This window comes from Bombina bombina, chromosome 12, assembly GCF_027579735.1.
Source record: "Bombina bombina isolate aBomBom1 chromosome 12, aBomBom1.pri, whole genome shotgun sequence".
In the NCBI taxonomy this organism is placed as follows: Eukaryota; Metazoa; Chordata; class Amphibia; order Anura; family Bombinatoridae; genus Bombina; species Bombina bombina.
Genome location: NC_069510.1, coordinates 43,403,907 through 43,424,137, shown reverse-complemented (window position 1 = coordinate 43,424,137; position 20,231 = coordinate 43,403,907). Strand labels below are relative to the sequence as shown.

General features: G+C 40.7%; 1 protein-coding gene across 2 annotated transcripts in view; it reads right to left on the bottom strand.

The window, feature by feature from the left end:
• Window positions 1-20,231, bottom strand: part of LOC128642587 (uncharacterized) — a 177,076-nt gene that overhangs the window by 34,917 nt on the left and 121,928 nt on the right. For both annotated transcript variants that reach the window (XM_053695355.1, XM_053695356.1), the window contains exons 6-8: window positions 5,203-5,421; window positions 3,855-3,932; window positions 713-997 (exon numbers count right to left, since the gene is read on the bottom strand). In XM_053695355.1, the coding sequence (XP_053551330.1) occupies window positions 713-997; window positions 3,855-3,932; window positions 5,203-5,421 (582 nt within the window). The remainder of the gene's footprint in view (window positions 1-712; window positions 998-3,854; window positions 3,933-5,202; window positions 5,422-20,231) is intronic.

The window sequence follows — 20,231 nt, the reverse complement described above, 5'->3', positions numbered from 1 at the left end:
AAACTATTCTGGAGCTAAATAGCTGTAGTATTGTTTGATATGCAAATTTGCAATAAGGGTTACTTTGGCATTTTGTAATGTACAGACAGGCAATGAAAAGCACACTAGATGCCAATTTTGGAGTATTGTAAACATTTTATTTCTCCACGGGCGCCATAAATTCTAATCATCACATTGGTACATACACATTCTAAACATCTGATTGGTACATACACATTCTAATCATTTGATTGGTACATACACATTCTAATCATTTGATTGGTACATACACATTCTAATCATCTGATTGGTACATACACATTCTAATCATCTGATTGGTGCATACACATTCTAATCATCTGATTGGTGCATACACATTCTAATCATCTGATTGGTACATACACATTCTAATAATCTCATTGGTGCATACACATTCTAATCATCTGATTGGTACATACACACTCTAAACATCTGATTGGTACATACACATTCTAATCATCTCATTGGTGCATACACATTCTAAACATCTGATTGGTGCATACACATTCTAAACATCTGATTGGTGCATACACATTCTAAACATCTGATTGCTGTACACAAGAATGGTCCATATAGACCAATCAGTTCTTTAGAATAATCTTAGATTCAGACAGAGTATGTTCTTCCATAAATATGTGTTAGATGAGGCCAATAACTCACACTGTAGGATCATGGCTATAGATAAAGTTCTCACCTCTTCTGCCAAACCCGGATAATGGTTTCCGGTCGCCAGATGCTCTCTCTGGTTCTGGCTCCTTGATGACTACGGTAGGCTTCCATCTTGAGCCAGTTGTGTCATTGTCCGATGCAGAAGCTGGTGCTGATCCAGAGGGCAGGACATTCTTCTCAAAGTAGCCTGGGTTTGTGATATTGCCTGCCGGGTTGTATTGGCCAACCACAAAGAAAAGCCCATTACCGTCTGTGGCTACTCCCACTCCAACCTCTTTAGAATCTTTCCAGACGACTTGCGTGAAGTGACCTGTGAAGAACATAGAAGACAGCGTAAGTTGAGGAGAACAGAGGGCAAACTGTAGAACATAACATAAATCACAGCTCACACAAAAACTACTCTACTACAAAAACCACACACAACTTAACCCCTGAGTGCTAAGCACTTTCCCACCTGGGTGCTAAGCTGATTTGAGTGTTTTTTAATTTTTTTAAAATATTTTTTTTTCTTTTCAGACTTATACCGTTGGAAAGGTCAGGCGATTACCTTTCCAACGGTGGGTCTTGGGGGTCTGTAGCTGCTTAGATGCCTGAGATACAGGCTTCTAAGCAGCATGCCCACTTTCCCTATACTTGTCATTGTTTTTTTTTTTGTTTTTTTATAAAGTTGCGTGGTGACATCATCACGTCATTACGTGTGACGTCACCACGCAAAACTAATTGGTGGCTACAATAATATATATTATTTATTTTATTTATTTACCTTTTTTTATGTACGTGTGTTATCTAATTTGCATGAGCAGAATTTAAGGAATATTGTTGTACTTCGTGTACTCAAATGTGTAATGCAATATCTCAAAATCAGGGTTTATAAATCATATGAGGAAATCACACCATATGACCTAAAGTTTGGGCATACGAGCTTTAAAGCATTTTACTGTTATCAAAATGCTTGCCTGTAACTGTTTATCACCCACAAACAAGTTAACACTTACTTAAAGGGACACTGAACCCAAATTTTTTCTTTTGTGATTCAGATAGAGCATGCAAATTTAAGCAACTTTCTAATTTACTCCTATTATCAAATTTTGTTCATTCTCTTGCTATCTTTATTTGAAAAGCAAGAATGTACGTTCAGAAGCCAGCCCATTTTTGGTTCCACAACCTGGGTTGTCCTTGCTGATTGGACAGCATCAATAAACAAGTGCTGTCCATCGCCCTGAACCAAAAATTGGCTGGCTCCTTAGCTTAGATGTCTTCTTTTTCAAATAAATAAAGCAAGAGAACAAAGAAAATGTGATAATAGGAGTAAATTAGAAAGTTGCTTAAAATCGCCTGTGCTATCTGAATCATTAAAGAAAAAATTTGGATTCAGTGTCCCTTCAAGCATATAGTCTTAGTGATAATTAAACTTTCATGATTCAGATAGAGCATGGAATTTTAAACAACTTTCTAATTTACTCCTATTATCCATTTTTCTTCATCCTCTTGCTATCTTTATTTTAATTTAACTTTAGGTGTCTGACAATTTTTGGTTCAGCACCTGGGTAGCGCTTGCTGATCAGAAATTGCTACCTAGGTGCTGAACCAAAAATGGGCCAGCTCCTGCTTTTCAAATAAAGATAGCAAGAGAATGAAGAAAATTTGATAATAGGAGTAAATTAGAAAATTGCTGCTCTGAATCATAAAAGTTTAATTTTGACTAAACTATCCCTTTAAACACCGCTCAGGAGCCTCAGTGCTTTTCCACTCCTGAGCTGGATATGTCTAGTAATTGGTGGCTGTATATATACAGTATATGTTGCTCCTGATTGGCTCAACAGCCATGCCCAACCCAGGAGCCGCAATGCATTGCCGCCCCTGAGGATATTTTATATTTGCAGATTAAACACATTGTTACAGGCAAATATTTATGTTATAATAAAATGATCTTATCTAAAAGCATTAAAATATTTTATTTTTGCTCTATTATGCCCCCTATAACCCAAAATCTGCACCCAAGCATATATAACTAAAGCGGCTTCTGTTTTGCTGCTTGTGAATCAGTTTTTACAAGCAAAAATTATGGGGGGGGGGTTCTGTGAGTCTCAAAATCATACAATATGAATAATACTGAGATAGGTATGTAAGTAGCAAACTGCAGATAATTACCAGAATCCTGGGCTGTCCTGTTATGTTTCTCTATTATTCCCCTAATATATCTGCATTGTACTTTAAACTATTCGGCAGCCAAACTATTAGCTATTTCTAGCCTGCTAAAAAAACAGTTAACCACCTTAGTAAAATAGACATTCTAATGCAAATATTGCATGCTCAAACCACATGTAGTGGAACGGATTTGAACCACAAAAGTGTTAAACACATAAGTAAAGTCCTGTTCAGGAACAACAGCTTCAGGGTGGAAGAGTAGATGATTGCTCGCTCTGTTGCAACATATAAATGGTAAATCTGTATTGCTGAAACAATTTTTTTTTTTAAATTTCTGCCCCCCTTGTCCTGTTTATTCAGCTTTTGTTAAATGGTAAAATAATTTGTACATCCATGAGGGTAGGCAAATCAGCCAGCTAATCGCTGTAGCAGAAGATACTGGTTATTATGCTCATCTCTATTTTAGGATGTTGCTTACAAGGCAATGAAAGCGCTACTATTTTTGTTTTATTGTTTAAAAGGGGCTGCAAACAGATCAGGAAGCAAGTATATTATAATGTTACTTTAGGCTACATCTCTAAAATATCACTCTTTGGGGTCGATTTACTTAAGTGCGGACGGACATGTAGCGCATCATGTCTGCCGCACATCGATAAATGCCGACAACATACGCCGTCGGCAATTATCATTGCACTAGCAGTTCTGGTGAACTGCTTGTGCAATGCCGCCCCATGCAGATTCGCTGCTAGCAGGGGGTTTCAATCAGCTGCTCATATAAGATTGGGCGGATTGAAGACCGCAGCCTCAGAGGCAGCGGACAAGTTATGGAGCAGTGGTCTTTAGACCGCTGCTTCATAAACTACTGTTTCCAGCAAGCTTGAAAGCTCGCACGGAAACAGGGACATCAATCTCCATTCGGAGCTTGATAATTCGGCCCCTTTGGCTTTTTTTAAAACAGTGGGTTATGAAATCTTCAGTTTTAATCCTGATAGAATCTTATTATAAATCCGGGAATTTACCTGTGTTACTGCGGAATCCAGGCCGACCAAAATCATAGTTCTTTATTTCATCATACCATGAGTCAACAGGCTCCTTACCTACAGGGGTGGGGGAAAAACAGACACGACCATTCATAGAAACTAACAATAATCTGCATTCATTTCAGATTTCGAGTAAACAGAGTTAAAAGGGACATGAAACCCAAAAATGTTCTTTCATGATTCAGATTGAGAATACAATTCTAAACAACATTCTAATTTACTTCTATTATCTAATTAGCTTCATTCTTTAGGTATCCTTTGTTGAAGAAATAGCAATGCACATGGGTGAGCCAATTACGAGGCAGCTATGTGCAGCCACTAATCAGCAGCTACTGAGCCTATTTAGATATGCTTTTCAACAAATGATATGAAGAGAATGAAGCAAATTAGATAATAGAAGTAAATCATGAAAGAAATTGTGTTTCATGTCTCTTTAAGTAAACCCCCCTCCTCCCAAATAGTCCCTCACACTGTTCCTAAGCCTACAATAAAACACAGACACAAGGGGTTAATACTGATCATGGTAGCTTTATTAAAGCTACAGTAAAACCCTTTTTTTTTTCTTTCATGATTCAGACACATGCACGCTACCTACCTAAGTATCCTTTTTTAACAAACAATATCATGAGAACAAATTTGGGAATAGTATTTGCTCTGTCTGAATCATGAAAATAAAATATTTTATGTTTCATGGTCCTTTAAATAACAGACAACAAAAAATGACTACATTTTTCTTATGCATTTCAAAGGGATAGTGGCAATTAGGTAACTAACCCATACCATAACTAGTTAGGGTCCAGATCTAGTAACTTGCAGTCGAATAGCAACTGTTTCTCCCAAAACAGCGGTACCTGAGCTTTTCAGCCCACTTACCCCAAAACTTTAACTCAGTCTCCTCTCTAGCTAGGGTGTAGTTCTGGAATACCCCAACCAACGGCTGCTAACATTGTTTAAAGTGCTAAACTGCTGCCATATAGTGCTCCAGATATGTGCAAGCTACATACCCATATACACCTTTCATCAAAGGATACAAAGAAAACAAATGTAATTGGTTAAAATAATTAAATTGAAAAGTTATTGTTTTATTTGTATACTCTACCCGAATTATAGAAAAAAAGAATTAGGATTTGTGTCCCTTTAAGGACCATACTGACATACATACATGTCCAGCTCACATATCTAAATTTGTCCATAAAGCTTAAAACAGTATTTGCTTAACCATATTGTATATAAACATCTTTACCATATTATAAATAGTTCTCTTTCATGCATATGATAGATTTTACTTCTTTAATATTACCCTAACTAGCATGGAACTAAAGCTTACCTGGCAGTTCTCTGGCGCTGGAGCTATACTTGTAGTAAAGGTTCTCCCCGTGGTCAGTGCCGCTGTGTTTCAGGGTGCGGATAGCCAACAGATGGTCAGCCCATTGCTGCGCCGATCTGCACAGATCACGGTTAAGCTGGAGAGGAGCAGCACCATGTTTCTTTCTGTAGGTGTTATGGGCTGACAGGAAATCCTTCTCAAACTGACTATCCTCAGCACCTGGAGAACACAAGTGAGTCAGGCTGTTAATCTGTCAGTGTGAAAGGACGTTTGTTTATTCAGACTCTCTGATTACACAGAGTGGGATATGGAAAGATGGAAGGGTTCCCAGTTCTACAGTATCACAAATATCCAAGCTTATAATAAATAGATAGATAAGATAGATAGATAGATAGATACAATAGATATGCAAGATACAATAAATAGATAAGATAGATAGATACAATAGATAGATAGACAAAATAGATAGATACAATAGATATCTAAGATTTATAGATAGATACAATAGATAGATACATACAATAGATAGATAGATACAATAGATTATTTTGTGTGCCATTTAATCTGTGTGTCTGCTAATGCATGTGTACCAGTGAATCGGTGTGTCTGCTAATGCATGTGTGCCAGTGAATCTGTGTGTCTGCTAATGCATGTGTGCCAGTGAATCTGTGTGTCTGCTAATGCATGTGTGCCAGTGAATCTGTGTGTCTGCTAATGCATGTGTGCCAGTGAACCTGTGTGTCTGCTAATGCATGTGTGCCAGTGAACCTGTGTGTCTGCTAATGCATGTGTGACAGTGAACCTGTGTGTCTGCTAATGCATGTGTAACAGTGAATCTGTGTGTCTGCTAATGCATGTGTAACAGTGAATCTGTGTGTCTGCTAATGCATGTGTGCCAGTGAATCTGTGTGTCTGCTAATGCATGTGTGCCAGTGAATCTGTGTGTCTGCTAATGCATGTGTGTCAGTGAATCTGTGTGTCTGCTAATGCATGTGTGCCAGTGAATCTGTGTGTCTACTAATGCATGTGTGCCAGTGAATCTGTGTGTCTACTAATGCATGTGTGCCAGTGAATCTGTGTGTCTGCTAATGCATGTGTGCCAGTGAATCTGTGTGTCTGCTAATGCATGTGTGCCAGTGAATCTGTGTGTCTGCTAATGCATGTGTGCCAGTGAATCTGTGTGTCTGCTAATGCATGTGTAATAGTGAATCTGTGTGTCTGCTAATGCATGTGTAATAGTGAATCTGTGTGTCTGCTAATGCATGTGTAACAGTGAATCTGTGTCTTCTAATGCATGTGTGACAGGGAACAAGTGTGTCTGCTAATGCATGTGTGCCAGTGAATCTGTGTGTCTGCTAATGCATGTGTGCCAGTGAATCTGTGTGTCTGCTAATGCATGTGTGCCAGTGAATCTGTGTGTCTGCTAATGCATGTGTGACAGTGAATCTGTGTGTCTGCTAATGCATGTGTGTCAGTGAATCTGTGTGTCTGCTAATGCATGTGTGCCAGTGAATCTGTGTGTCTGCTAATGCATGTGTGCCAGTGAATCTGTGTGTCTGCTAATGCATGTGTGTCAGTGAATCTGTGTCTGCTAATGCATGTGTGCCAGTGAATCTGTGTGTCTGCTAATGCATGTGTGACAGTGAATCTGTGTGTCTGCTAATGCATGTGTGACAGTGAATCTGTGTGTCTGCTAATGCATGTGTGCCAGTGAATCTGTGTGTCTGCTAATGCATGTGTGACAGTGAATCTGTGTCTCTGCTAATGCATGTGTGTCAGTGAATCTGTGTCTCTGCTAATGCATGTGTACCAGTGAATCTGTGTGTCTGCTAATGCATGTGTACCAGTGAATATGTGTGTCTGCTAATGCATGTGTGACATTGAATCTGTGTGTCTGCTAATGCATGTGTGACAGTGAATCTGTGTGTCTGCTAATGCATGTGTGACAGTGAATCTGTGTGTCTGCTAATGCATGTGTAACAGTGAATCTGTGTGTCTGCTAATGCATGTGTGCCAGTGAATCTGTGTGTCTGCTAATGCATGTGTGCCAGTGAATCTGTGTGTCTGGTAATGCATGTGTGACAGTGAATCTGTGTTTCTGCTAATGCATGTGTGACAGTGAACCTGTGTGTCTGCTAATGCATGTGTGCCAGTGAATCTGTGTGTCTGCTAATGCATGTGTGCCAGTGAATCTGTGTGTCTGCTAATGCATGTGTGCCAGTGAATCTGTGTGTCTACTAATGCATGTGTGCCAGTGAATCTGTGTGTCTGCTAATGCATGTGTGCCAGTGAATCTGTGTGTCTGCTAATGCATGTGTGCCAGTGAATCTGCGTGTCTGCTAATGCATGTGTGCCAGTGAACCTGTGTGTCTGCTAATGCATGTGTAATAGTGAATCTGTGTGTCTGCTAATGCATGTGTAACAGTGAATCTGTGTGTCTGCTAATGCATGTGTAACAGTGAATCTGCGTGTCTTCTAATGCATGTGTGCCAGTGAACCTGTGTGTCTGCTAATGCATGTGTAATAGTGAATCTGTGTGTCTGCTAATGCATGTGTAACAGTGAATCTGTGTGTCTGCTAATGCATGTGTGCCAGTGAATCTGTGTCTCTGCTAATGCATGTGTGCCAGTGAATCTGTGTGTCTACTAATGCATGTGTGCCAGTGAATCTGTGTGTCTGCTAATGCATGTGTGACAGTGAATCTGTGTCTCTGCTAATGCATGTGTAACAGTGAATCTGTGTGTCTGCTAATGCATGTGTAACAGTGAATCTGCGTGTCTGCTAATGCATGTGTGCCAGTGAACCTGTGTGTCTGCTAATGCATGTGTAATAGTGAATCTGTGTGTCTGCTAATGCATGTGTGCCAGTGAATCTGTGTGTCTGCTAATGCATGTGTGACAGTGAACCTGTGTGTCTGCTAATGCATGTGTGCCAGTGAATCTGTGTGTCTGCTAATGCATGTGTGCCAGTGAATCTGTGTGTCTGCTAATGCATGTGTGACACTGAATCTGTGTGTCTGCTAATGCATGTGTAACAGTGAATCTGTGTGTCTGCTAATGCATGTGTGCCAGTGAATCTGTGTGTCTGCTAATGCATGTGTGACAGTGAATCTGTGTCTGCTAATGCATGTGTGTCAGTGAATCTGTGTCTGCTAATGCATGTGTAACAGTGAATCTGTGTGTCTGCTAATGCATGTGTGACACTGAATCTGTGTGTCTGCTAATGCATGTGTGTCAGTGAATCTGTGTGTCTGCTAATGCATGTGTGCCAGTGATTCTGTGTGTCTGCTAATGCATGTGTGCCAGTGAATCTGTGTGTCTGCTAATGCATGTGTGACACTGAATCTGTGTGCCTGCTAATGCATGTGTGACACTGAATCTGTGTGTCTGCTAATGCATGTGTGACAGTGAATCTGTGTGTCTGCTAATGCATGTGTGACAGTGAATCTGTGTGTCTGCTAATGCATGTGTAATAGTGAATCTGTGTGTCTGCTAATGCATGTGTGCCAGTGAATCTGTGTGTCTGCTAATGCATGTGTGACAGTGAATCTGTGTGTCTGCTAATGCATGTGTGACAGTGAATCTGTGTGTCTAATGCATGTGTAACAGTGAATCTGTGTGTCTGCTAATGCATGTGTGTCAGTGAATCTGTGTCTGCTAATGCATGTGTAACAGTGAATCTGTGTGTCTGCTAATGCATGTGTGTCAGTGAATCTGTGTCTGCTAATGCATGTGTAACAGTGAATCTGTGTGTCTGCTAATGCATGTGTGTCAGTGAATCTGTGTCTGCTAATGCATGTGTGTCAGTGAATCTGTGTCTGCTAATGCATGTGTGTCAGTGAATCTGTGTCTCTGCTAATGCATGTGTGTCAGTGAACCTGTGTGTCTGCTAATGCATGTGTAACAGTGAATCTGTGTCTGTTAATGCATGTGTAACAGTGAATCTGTGTGTCTGCTAATGCATGTGTGACAGTGAATCTGTGTGTCTGCTAATGCATGTGTGACAGTGAACCTGTGTGCCAGTGAATCTGTGTGTCTGCTAATGCATGTGTAACAGTGAATCTGTGTGTCTGCTAATGCATGTGTAACAGTGAATCTGTGTGTCTGCTAATGCATGTGTGACAGTGAACCTGTGTGTCTGCTAATGCATGTGTGTCAGTGAATCTGTGTGTCTGCTAATGCATGTGTAACAGTGAATCTGTGTGTCTGCTAATGCATGTGTAACAGTGAATCTGTGTGTCTGCTAATGCATGTGTGACAGTGAATCTGTTTCTCTGCTAATGCATGTGTGCCAGTGAATCTGTGTGTCTGCTAATGCATGTGTGACAGTGAATCTGTGTGTCTGCTAATGCATGTGTAACAGTGAATCTGTGTGTCTGCTAATGCATGTGTGTCAGTGAATCTGTGTGTCTGCTAATGCATGTGTAACAGTGAATCTGTGTCTGCTAATGCATGTGTAACAGTGAATCTGTGTGTCTGCTAATGCATGTGTGTCAGTGAATCTGTGTGTCTGCTAATGCATGTGTGTCAGTGAATCTGTGTGTCTGCTAATGCATGTGTAACAGTGAATCTGTGTGTCTGCTAATGCATGTGTGCCAGCATATTTGCTTGTGTGTCTGTGAGTATACATGTGCATCTGCATGTATATTCATATATACCATTGACTCTGCTTGTAAATCTGCAAGTGTGTCAGGTTAAATGTGTTTGCATGTGCAGGACCAGAATAAGAATATTTCCTGCTATGTAGTGTTTCAGATGCCTACCTAGGTATCTCTTCAACACAGAATATCATGGGAACAAGCAAATTTGATAATAGAAGTAAATTGTAAACTTTTTTAAATGTTTTTTTTCTGTCTGAATCACAAGAGCACATTTTTGTGTTTCATATCTCTTTAAATTATATTAGATAGAAACAAAAGTCAGATTTCTGTCATATAGGCAATTTATAACCTTCATTTCATCCATGACTCCCTTTTACATTGTAGCAGCAGGATACCAATGGCAGTACTTATGATTTTAAAGACGATTCCCTCATATATTTTGTATATAGTTGTACTGTGTTTTGGGGTAGGTGCTTTGTACTTATGTTAATATTTAACAACTTGTTCAGCTAAGGGATGAAGAGAGAGTACAATGTTAAGCACTCACTATTAATATCTCTTGCAAAATTTATCAAATACGGAAAAAATGAAAACGACTTTTATTGAGGATAATATATATAAAAAAAGTAAATAAGAATTTAAAATCACAAATGCATTCTATATGGAATAAATGCTTATGAAATATTAAGTATATAAGAGGTCAATATTAGTTATATTTCGTATTTGCCAGAATTCCGGTGTTACAGTATTACTACCTTCAAGCTACATGCATTAAGATGGCTATTAGGTACGTAAAAGAATTCGGAGAAATTAAAGATAAATATTATGTCTTAAAATTATTTAACCCTTTGAGTGCTAAGCACTTTCCCACCTGGGTGCTAAGGTTTTCTTAAAGGGTTTTTTATTTTTAATATTTTTAAAAATAAGGCTTCTAAGCAGCATGTCCCCTGCTCCTATATTTAACATTGTTAATGTTGAATAAAGTTGCACGGTGACGTCATCACGTTTATTGCGCGTGACGTCACCACGCAAAACGGAAGCCCCCGGCGATGCCTTTCATTATGCAGCACCGATCGCTGGGGTAGGAGCGGGTGGGAGCCCCCAGATCTCCCTCAAGTTGGGAGAGTGCTAATGACGGCTCTGAGCCGTCGTTAGCACCAGAGTGGGAAACTCTGTGACGGCTCAGAGCCGTCATTAGCACTCAAGAGGTTAAAGGGACACTGAACCCAAATTTGTTCTTTCATGATTCAGTTAGAGCGTGCAATTTTAAGCAACTTTCTAATTTATTCCTATTATCAATTTTTCTTCATTCTCTTGGTATTTTTATTTGAAAAACAAGAATCTAAGTTTAGATGTCGGCCCATTTTTAGTGGACAACCTGGGTTGTTCTTGCTGATTGGTGGATAAATTCACCCACCAATAAACAAGTGATGTACAGGGTACTGAACCAAAGATTGCCTGGCTCTAAAGATAGTAAGAGAACAAAGAAAAAATTATAATAGGAGTAAATTAAAAAGTTGATTAAAATTGCATGCTCTATCTGAATCACAAAAGAAAAACTTTGGGTTCAGTGTCCCTTTAAATATTGTTACAGAAATAGCATTTGGAAGTTAAAAAATTTCTAACCCAATTTCATCCATGACTCCTTTTCACATTGTGAAAATGACTAGACACTAGAAACTGGGCTACTAAATGGTACATGGTCCAGGGAATAAAGGTCACGAAGAAATACTTTGTGACCTTAATACATATAGTTTAGAGGAGAAAAGAAAGAAGATATAGTTGCATCTCTGCACCAGCAGCACCACTCCCTTAAATTGTAGCTGGTCAGCCCCGGGTGCTGCGGCCCACAGGGAAATATCCTTGTGTCCTGCTTGTCCAACCCGGCCTTGCGGATATGTGTTAACAAATGTGCTTGTGCATCTGCATGTGTTCTTGCAAGTTTTCTTGTGCATCTTTATTCTTACTAATGAGCTTGTGCATTGGCAAGTGTGCCAGTGGGTGCGTCATGTTATCTGCAGGTGTCCCAGGGTATTAGCAAGTGTGCCAGTGAGTGCATCATGTTATCTGCAGGTGCCCCAGGGTATTAGCAAGTGTGCCAGTGGGTGCATCATGTTATCTGCAGGTGTCCCAGGGTATTAGCAAGTGTGCCAGTGGGTGCATCATGATACCTGCAGTATTCCCAGGGTATTGGCAAGTGTTCCAGTGGGTGCATCATGTTATCTGCAGGTGTCCCAGGGTATTAGCAAGTGTGCCAGTGGGTGCATCATGTTATCTGCAGGTGTCCCAGGGTATTAGCAAGTGTGCCAGTGGGTGCATCATGTTATCTGCAGGTGTCCCAGGGTATTAGCAAGTGTGCTAGTGGGTGCATCATGATACCTGCAGTATTCCCAGGGTATTGGCAAATGTGCCAGTGGGTGCATCATGTTATCTGCAGGTGTCCCAGGGTATTAGCAAGTGTGCCAGTGGGTGCATCATGTTATCTGCAGGTGTCCCAGGGTATTAGCAAGTGTGCCAGTGGGTGCATCATGTTATCTGCAGGTGTCCCAGGGTATTAGCAAGTGTGCCAGTGGGTGCATCATGATACCTGCAGTATTCCCAGGGTATTGGCAAGTGTGCCAGTGGGTGCATCATGTTATCTGCAGGTGTCCCAGGGTATTAGCAAGTGTGCCAGTGGGTGCATCATGTTATCTGCAGGTGTCCCAGGGTATTAGCAAGTGTGCCAGTGGGTGCATCATGTTATCTGCAGGTGTCCCAGGGTATTAGCAAGTGTGCCAGTGGGTGCATCATGTTATCTGCAGGTGTCCCAGGGTATTAGCAAGTGTGCCAGTGGGTGCATCATGTTATCTGCAGGTGTCCCAGGGTATTAGCAAGTGTGCCAGTGGGTGCATCATGTTATCTGCAGGTGTCCCAGGGTATTAGCAAGTGTGCCAGTGGGTGCATCATGTTATCTGCAGGTGTCCCAGGGTATTAGCAAGTGTGCCAGTGGGTGCATCATGTTATCTGCAGGTGTCCCAGGGTATTAGCAAGTGTGCCAGTGGGTGCATCATGTTATCTGCAGGTGTCCCAGGGTATTAGCAAGTGTGCCAGTGAGTGCATCATGTTATCTGCAGGTGTCCCAGGGTATTATGTAGAAGAAACCCCTCCCCCCCCATAATAGAGGAGTTAGGCTGGGAAAAGGGCTCGGGCTGTCAGACGGGTATCCCTTCCGGGTAAGCCTATGTATCCCTGAAGGGCAGTGCCTAGATATTGGAATAGAGAATCAAAAAGGCCTTTGAAAAAGTAGTTGGTGAAGCACGTGTCAGACGTTCGCACTGCTTCTCTCTTACTATAGTACTTTAAATATGTTGGCCTTAATGGGCATTTAGCGTTTAGCCTGTGGTTTAAAATATATTTTGTATAAGTTAATCATACAGCGGGGATAAATGTGCCTATACCACATATAGGCACTTGTACGGTAACTATTACTTAACAGTGCTCATATGTGGTTCTAAATACCACTATTTTACCCCAGGGTATCTTTAACCAGAGACTCATACGATTACCGATATACTACCATACGGCATATGCACTTTTATATGGAATACCCAATAGAACGATAGGGATTCTGTCCCTCTGTGTTTTGAGAGAAGCAAGCAACAATTTTGCATTAAACTAGTGTGTTTCTCCTATAAACACACTTTTTATTTTAATTTTATACTTTTGTTTCCCTTATTTGATAGTAGATGACATCTTGCCATCTAATTTATACATAGACATTCACAATCTGTGATAGTTTCAATATCTGTACACCTATTTGGGACCAGCAATCTTAACATATATAGCTTAAATAGGGGTTCCCACCAGACCCCGTTTATGTGTATGTCCTAACCTGACTCTGTGATATTTGGACAATTAACACAGACGACTGTGTGCCTCTATATGATAAATAAATAATTTAGTCACGTAGCCTAAGTAATTCTGTCCCTTTTCAAATTGAACCCCCTTATATACTGTATATCAACTTTTAAATGTAATCATATTACTGGTTGCATTTATCTAGGACCAGTTACGTTACCATACACAAATCAGTAGGGACTTATGCTAGACTGTCATTTGTTTGACTTCACCTCACTCTATATATTTTGATAGCAACCAAGGAGACTTTGTATCTCCATGTAATATATAGAAACCAGACTATGTGTTTGTGTTTCAGGTGGTCTCAGTTATTTTGGTTTGACTAGCTAACCTTACCAACAATTCTGATTCAATTCTGATTCAACGTTACTAGGTCAGGATGTGTGTCTACCATGTATATTTTATTTTAATTTGTGTTGTCACGATTTTAACAATAAATTAATAAAAGTTATATTTATGTGCTACCAGTCCTCTAGCTCATTTTTCATGATTTGATAAGTGCTTCTAGGTTCTTACCCTAAGTGTGCCACACAATACCTCTGTCCCTCTCTCAAGTTCTTTTGTCCCAGGGTATTAGCAAGTGTGCCAGTGAGTGCATCATGCTATCTGCAGGTGTCCCTGGGTATTGGCAAGAGTGCCAGTGGGTGCTTCATGTTATCTACAGGTGGCTCAGGGTATTGGCAAGTGTCCCAGTGAGTACATCATGTTATCTGCAGGTGTCCCTGGCAGGGGCGTATTAATGGATAGGCCATCAAGGCTGGTGCCTAGGGCGGCAAATTTTGTGGGGCAGCACTTGTCCTCACTGCACTTGATATAACGCTGCTTTAAAAAACAAATTACTTTGATCGGGTGGCTTACCGGTGAGCGGTCACATGACCGGCTTTTCCCCGAGGTCACGTGACATTTTTAACCAGCCCACTTCCACTATCTGCCACACTTGGCTTTAGGGAGTCGTGCACGTCATCTCCCAGGCCAAGCGGCAACGGGTTAGGCGTGAGGTGAGACTAAGTCACGAGTCAGGAGGAGAGGAGACAGATCTGATCCAGTGGAGCGGCGGAGTCTGAGACAGTGACTGTGAGGACTGGAGCAACAAACTCACGGCCAGATTACGAGTTTTGCGTTATGACTCATAATGCTGCTTTTTCACTACCGCTGCTATTGCGAGGCTTGTAGGTATAGCTGTACCGCACACCTTTTTGGCCATAACGCAACGTAACTACTGCACCTTTCAAAAAGTCCTTTTTCAATGGGACTTACATAGCGCCGGTATTATGGGAGGCCAAAAAGTGAGTGGTACAGCCTATACCGACAAGATTTGTTCCGCCATCTAAAGTCAGTAGTTATGGGTTTTGCGCTACAAAGCTGTAGCATAAAACTCATAACTAAAGTGTTACAAAGTACACTAACACCCATAAACTACCTATTAACCCCTAAACCAAGGCCCTCCCGCATCGCAAACACTATAAAAAAAATATATTAACCCCTAATCTGCCGCTCCGGACATCGCCACCGATATAGTAAACATATTAACCCCTAAACCGCCGCACTCCCGCATCGCAAACACTAGTTAAATATTATTAACCCCTAATCTACTGCCCCCAACGTCACCGCCGCCACTATACTAAAGTTATTAACCCCTAAACCTAACCCTAACACCCCTAACTTAAATATAATTAAAATAAATCAAAATAAAAAATACTATCATTAACTAAATACTTACCTATAAAATAAACCCTAAGCTAGCTACAATATAACTAATAGTTACATTGTAGCTATCTTAGGTTTTATTTTTATTTCACAGCTAAGTTTGTATTTATTTTAACTAGGTAGATTAGTTAGTAAATAGTTATTAACTATTTACTAACTACCTAGTTAAAACAAATACAAATTTATATGTAAAATAAAACCTAACCTGTCTTACACTAAACACCTAACATTACACTAAAATTAAATAAATTACATTAAATACAATTAACTAAATTACAAAAAATTAAAAAGAAATTATCAAATATTTAAACTAATTACACCTAATCTAATAGCCCTATCAAAATAAAAAAGCCCCCCCAATATAAAAAAAAACCCTAGCCTAAACTAAACTGCCAAAAGCCCTTAAAAGGGCCTTTTGCGGGGCATTGCCCCAAAGAAATCAGCTCTTTTACCTGTAAAAAAAAATAATACAAACAACCCCCCAACAGTAAAACTCACCACCCACACAACCAACCCCCCCAAAAGAAACCTACCTAAAAAAACCTAAGCTTCCTATTGCCCTGAAAAGGGCATTTGGATGGGCATTGCCCTTAAAAGGGCATTTAGCTCTGTTTTGTTGCCCAAAGTCCCTAAGCTAAAAATAATATCCACCCAAGAAACCCTTAAAAAAACCTAACACTAACCCGAAGATCCACTTTTTGAAGACCGGACATCCATCCTCATCCAAGTGGGCAGAAGTCCTCATCGAAGCAGCAAGAAGTCCTCAATGAAGCCGGGAGAAGTCTTCATCCAAACGGCAAGAAGTCGTCCTCCAGGCGGGCAGAAGTCTTCATCCAGATGGCATCTTCTATGTTTATCCTTCTGACGCAGAGTGGCTCCATCTTCAAGACATCCGGCGCGAAGCATCCTCTTCTTTCGACTCCTTTTGAAGAATGAAGTTTCCTTTAAATTACATCATACAAGATGGCGTCCCTTGAATTCCGATTGGCTGATAGAATTCTATCAGCCAATCGGAATTAAAGGGTAAGAAATCCAATCAGCCTATAGAATGCAAGCTCAATCCTATTGGCTGATTGTATTTTTTTAGCTGGCTCTCCCCATTGATGTCTATGGGGAAATCGTGCACAAGCACATAAAACTAGCTCAAAGCAGCGCTGGTATTTGTGTGCGGTATGGTGCTCAACACAACCATATTGCCCGCTAACGCAGGTTTTTGGAAAACCTGTAATAGCAGCGCTATTAAAGGTGAGCAGTGGCAATAACTTGCAAGTTATTACCGAGCCGCTCATAACAGAAAACTCATAATCTGGCCGTCAGGTAAGGAACTCGGGCTGCCACAGAGTCACTGAGTTGTGACTCGTCAGAGACTCAGGTGCTACTGCTGACTGTAGATGCTGGCTGAATCATAAAGGATTAGTGTGAGACAACTGAGACTGTGTTGTCACCTGTCACTTAATGACGTGCCTAGGCTAGGAACTTGAAAGTTGACGTTGTTAAACAGTACACAACTGCTTATCATATAGTCACTGAACTGAAGTAACAGACAGACATTAGACTATATGATAAGCAGCTGTTTTGTACTGTTTAGTAAACATTGAGATTTTGATGTAGAATAAAGATGAGCTGATGAGTTGATCATGGTTGGTTTGGTTTCTGATGGGTCATCATGCTGGAATTGAGGAGCCTGGAATTCAGCTGGTGTGTTTATTAGTGACACAATTCACAGGCAAATATACATTATGTACAACTACATTTGTGTGAGACTGTTTTGTCACTTGTCACTAACTACGTTCCTAGGCTAGGAACTTGGAAGTTGTTAAACAGTACACAGCTGCGTATTATATAGTCACTGTCTATGTCTGTCTGTTACTTCCGTTCAAATATCATAATTAACCCCAGGGCCCCACCAATACTATACTAACAGTTACATACAAACGAAGTAGGGAACAGCAAGCAGCAGTGGGCACGGAGCAAAGGGTCAGGCAACTCCTCAATGCAAAGTATAAAAGAAGTGGTCACTCCAGCCCAATATGTAAATCATCAGACCTTTATTGCTTCTTGGTCCCAACATACAAACAACAATAAAGGTCTGATGATTTACATATTGGGCTGGAGTGACCTCTTCTCTTATACTAACAGTTACAGTTAATACAGTAGTGGTGGGGGACCTGGGGTTAATTATGATATTTGAAGTGCAGTAACAGACAGACAGTGGACTATATGATAAGCAGCTGTTTTGTACTGTTTAGTAAAAAAAGTCACATTACTCCCTGTCCTAACCAAAAAAAATTATAAAGCCAAAAATGACCTAAATCTAGTGGTGTTGGTGTTGGTGTTGGTGGGGGGGGGGTTGTAAGCAGGATTCTGAGTGCCTAGGGCAGCACAAAACCTAAATACGCCACTGGGTATTGGCAAGTGTGCCAGTGGGTGCATCGTGTTATCTGCAGGGTATTGGCAAGTGTGCCAGTGGGTGCATCGTGTTATCTGCAGGGTGTTAGCAAGTGTGCCAGCGGGTGCATTGTGTTATCTGCAGGGTATTGGCAAGTGTGCCAGTGGGTGCATCGTGTTATCTGCAGGGTATTAGCAAGTGTGCCAGTGGGTGCATCCTGTTATCTGCAGGGTATTGACAAGTGTGCCAGTGGGTGCATCGTGTTATCTGCAGGGTATTGACAAGTGTGCCAGTGGGTGCATCATGTTATCTGCAGGGTATTGACAAGTGTGCCAGTGGGTGCATCGTGTTATCTGCAGGGTATTGACAAGTGTGCCAGTGGGTGCATCATGTTATCTGCAGGGTATTAGCAAGTGTGCCAGTGGGTGCATCGTGTTATCTGCAGGGTATTAGCAAGTGTGCCAGTGGGTGCATCGTGTTATCTGCAGGGTATTGACAAGTGTGCCAGTGGGTGCATCATGTTATCTGCAGGGTATTGACAAGTGTGCCAGTGGGTGCATCGTGTTATCTGCAGGGTATTGACAAGTGTGCCAGTGGGTGCATCGTGTTATCTGCAGGGTATTGACAAGTGTGCCAGTGGGTGCATCGTGTTATCTGCAGGGTATTGACAAGTGTGCCAGTGGGTGCATCGTGTTATCTGCAGGGTATTAGCAAGTGTGCCAGTGGGTGCATCGTGTTATCTGCAGGGTATTGGCAAGTGTGCCAGTGGGTGCATCGTGTTATCTGCAGGGTATTGGCAAGTGTGCCAGGATACAGTCTGTTTCCATGTGTGCCACTGAGTCTGCAGGTGTGTCTGTGGCACATACATTTGTATAAATAAAATAAAGCAATCATTGTGCTAAACTACATAAGCTGTATAGATTTTAATGCTCTATAGTATTTCTGTGGGCACATTTCCTGAATGTCACCTTGGGATGACCTGAAATAAATTGCTGTCTTCTGCTGCAAACAAACGCGCAGTGTGTATCGGTTTGTTGTTCGGAGGGTTTGTACCGCAAGTATGGTCTTGATTCATCATGCATTTTTTTTATGTAACAATGTACTGTATATTTATTTGCTTTCACATAGAAATATACATTGTGACAGCAGAGAAGAATCAGGCGATGCACTTAATTTATAATTCTTTCTCAGCCTTAAAGGGACATGAAACACAAAATTCTGATTTAAATAGAGCATTTAATTTGAAACATTTTTCTAATGTACTTCTTTACTCAAAATGTATTTGTACTTTTTGTATCTTTTGTTGAAAATTTGGTATGTAAGCTCAGGAGCGTGCACGTGTCTGGAGTACTATATGGTAGCAGTTTTGCAAGAGCACTAGATAGCACCATTATTTGCTGCCATGTATTGCTCGAGAGACCTAACTAGGCATCTCTTTCACAAAGAATGTCATGGGAATTACGCAAATTCGATAATAGAAGTAAATTGGGAGAAAGAAAAAAAATTGTATGCGCTCTCTGAATCACAAAAGAAAACGTTCGGGTTTTATATCCCTTTAATGGACATAAAATGCAGATTTTTTTTCTTTCCTGATTCATATAAAGCATACCTTTATACACAACTTTCCAATTTACGTCTTTTGCTTCATTCTCTTGGTATCCTTTGTTAAAAGGAGCATCAATATACTACTGGGAGCTAGCTGAGCCAATGACAAGAGGCATATATGTGCGCCCGCCCATCAGCAGCTAGCTACCAGTTCCTGAGCCTACCTAGCTAAGCTTTTCAGCAAAGGATACAAAGAAAACTAAGCACATTATATAAAAATAAATTGGAATCTTGTTTGAAATTGGGTTCCATGTCCCTTTATGCATATTCAAGCTATTTGTGTATTTCCTTGCCACCTCCACTGAGTGTCTAATCCATGCATCAATCACTATTTCTATAAAGAAAGTATTTTTATTCTCCAACCTGCGATCATGACCCCTAATTCTAGTGAATTGGTGAAGGATTTTCTCTGGTTTCCTTTGGAACTAAACATAGACCGGCCCCCTACCCAGAGACTGGCTGTAGCGTACAGTTATTGCCAGATTTGGTGTTCCCCTCAGCCAGCCCACTTCATTCCATTAAGTGCAGTCACCGGGTCTATGAATCACAGGGTTTCTCTTTTACAGAGTCAGCTAAGTTTACTGTACAGAAATTCCAGAACAAAAGGTATGGACCATGAATAATATGTTTGTGCAGTCCCTTTAAAGGGACCGTACATTCAAAATGAAAGTTTTGTGATCTAGATATATTGCAAACAACTTCCAAGTTTCCTTTTATTGTCAAATGTGCTTTGTTCTCTTGGTATCCTTTGTTGAGCTGTAATCCTAGATAGGTTCAGAAATGGCTGAACAAATATGCCTCTTGTCATTGGTTCATTTGCTATATTGATCT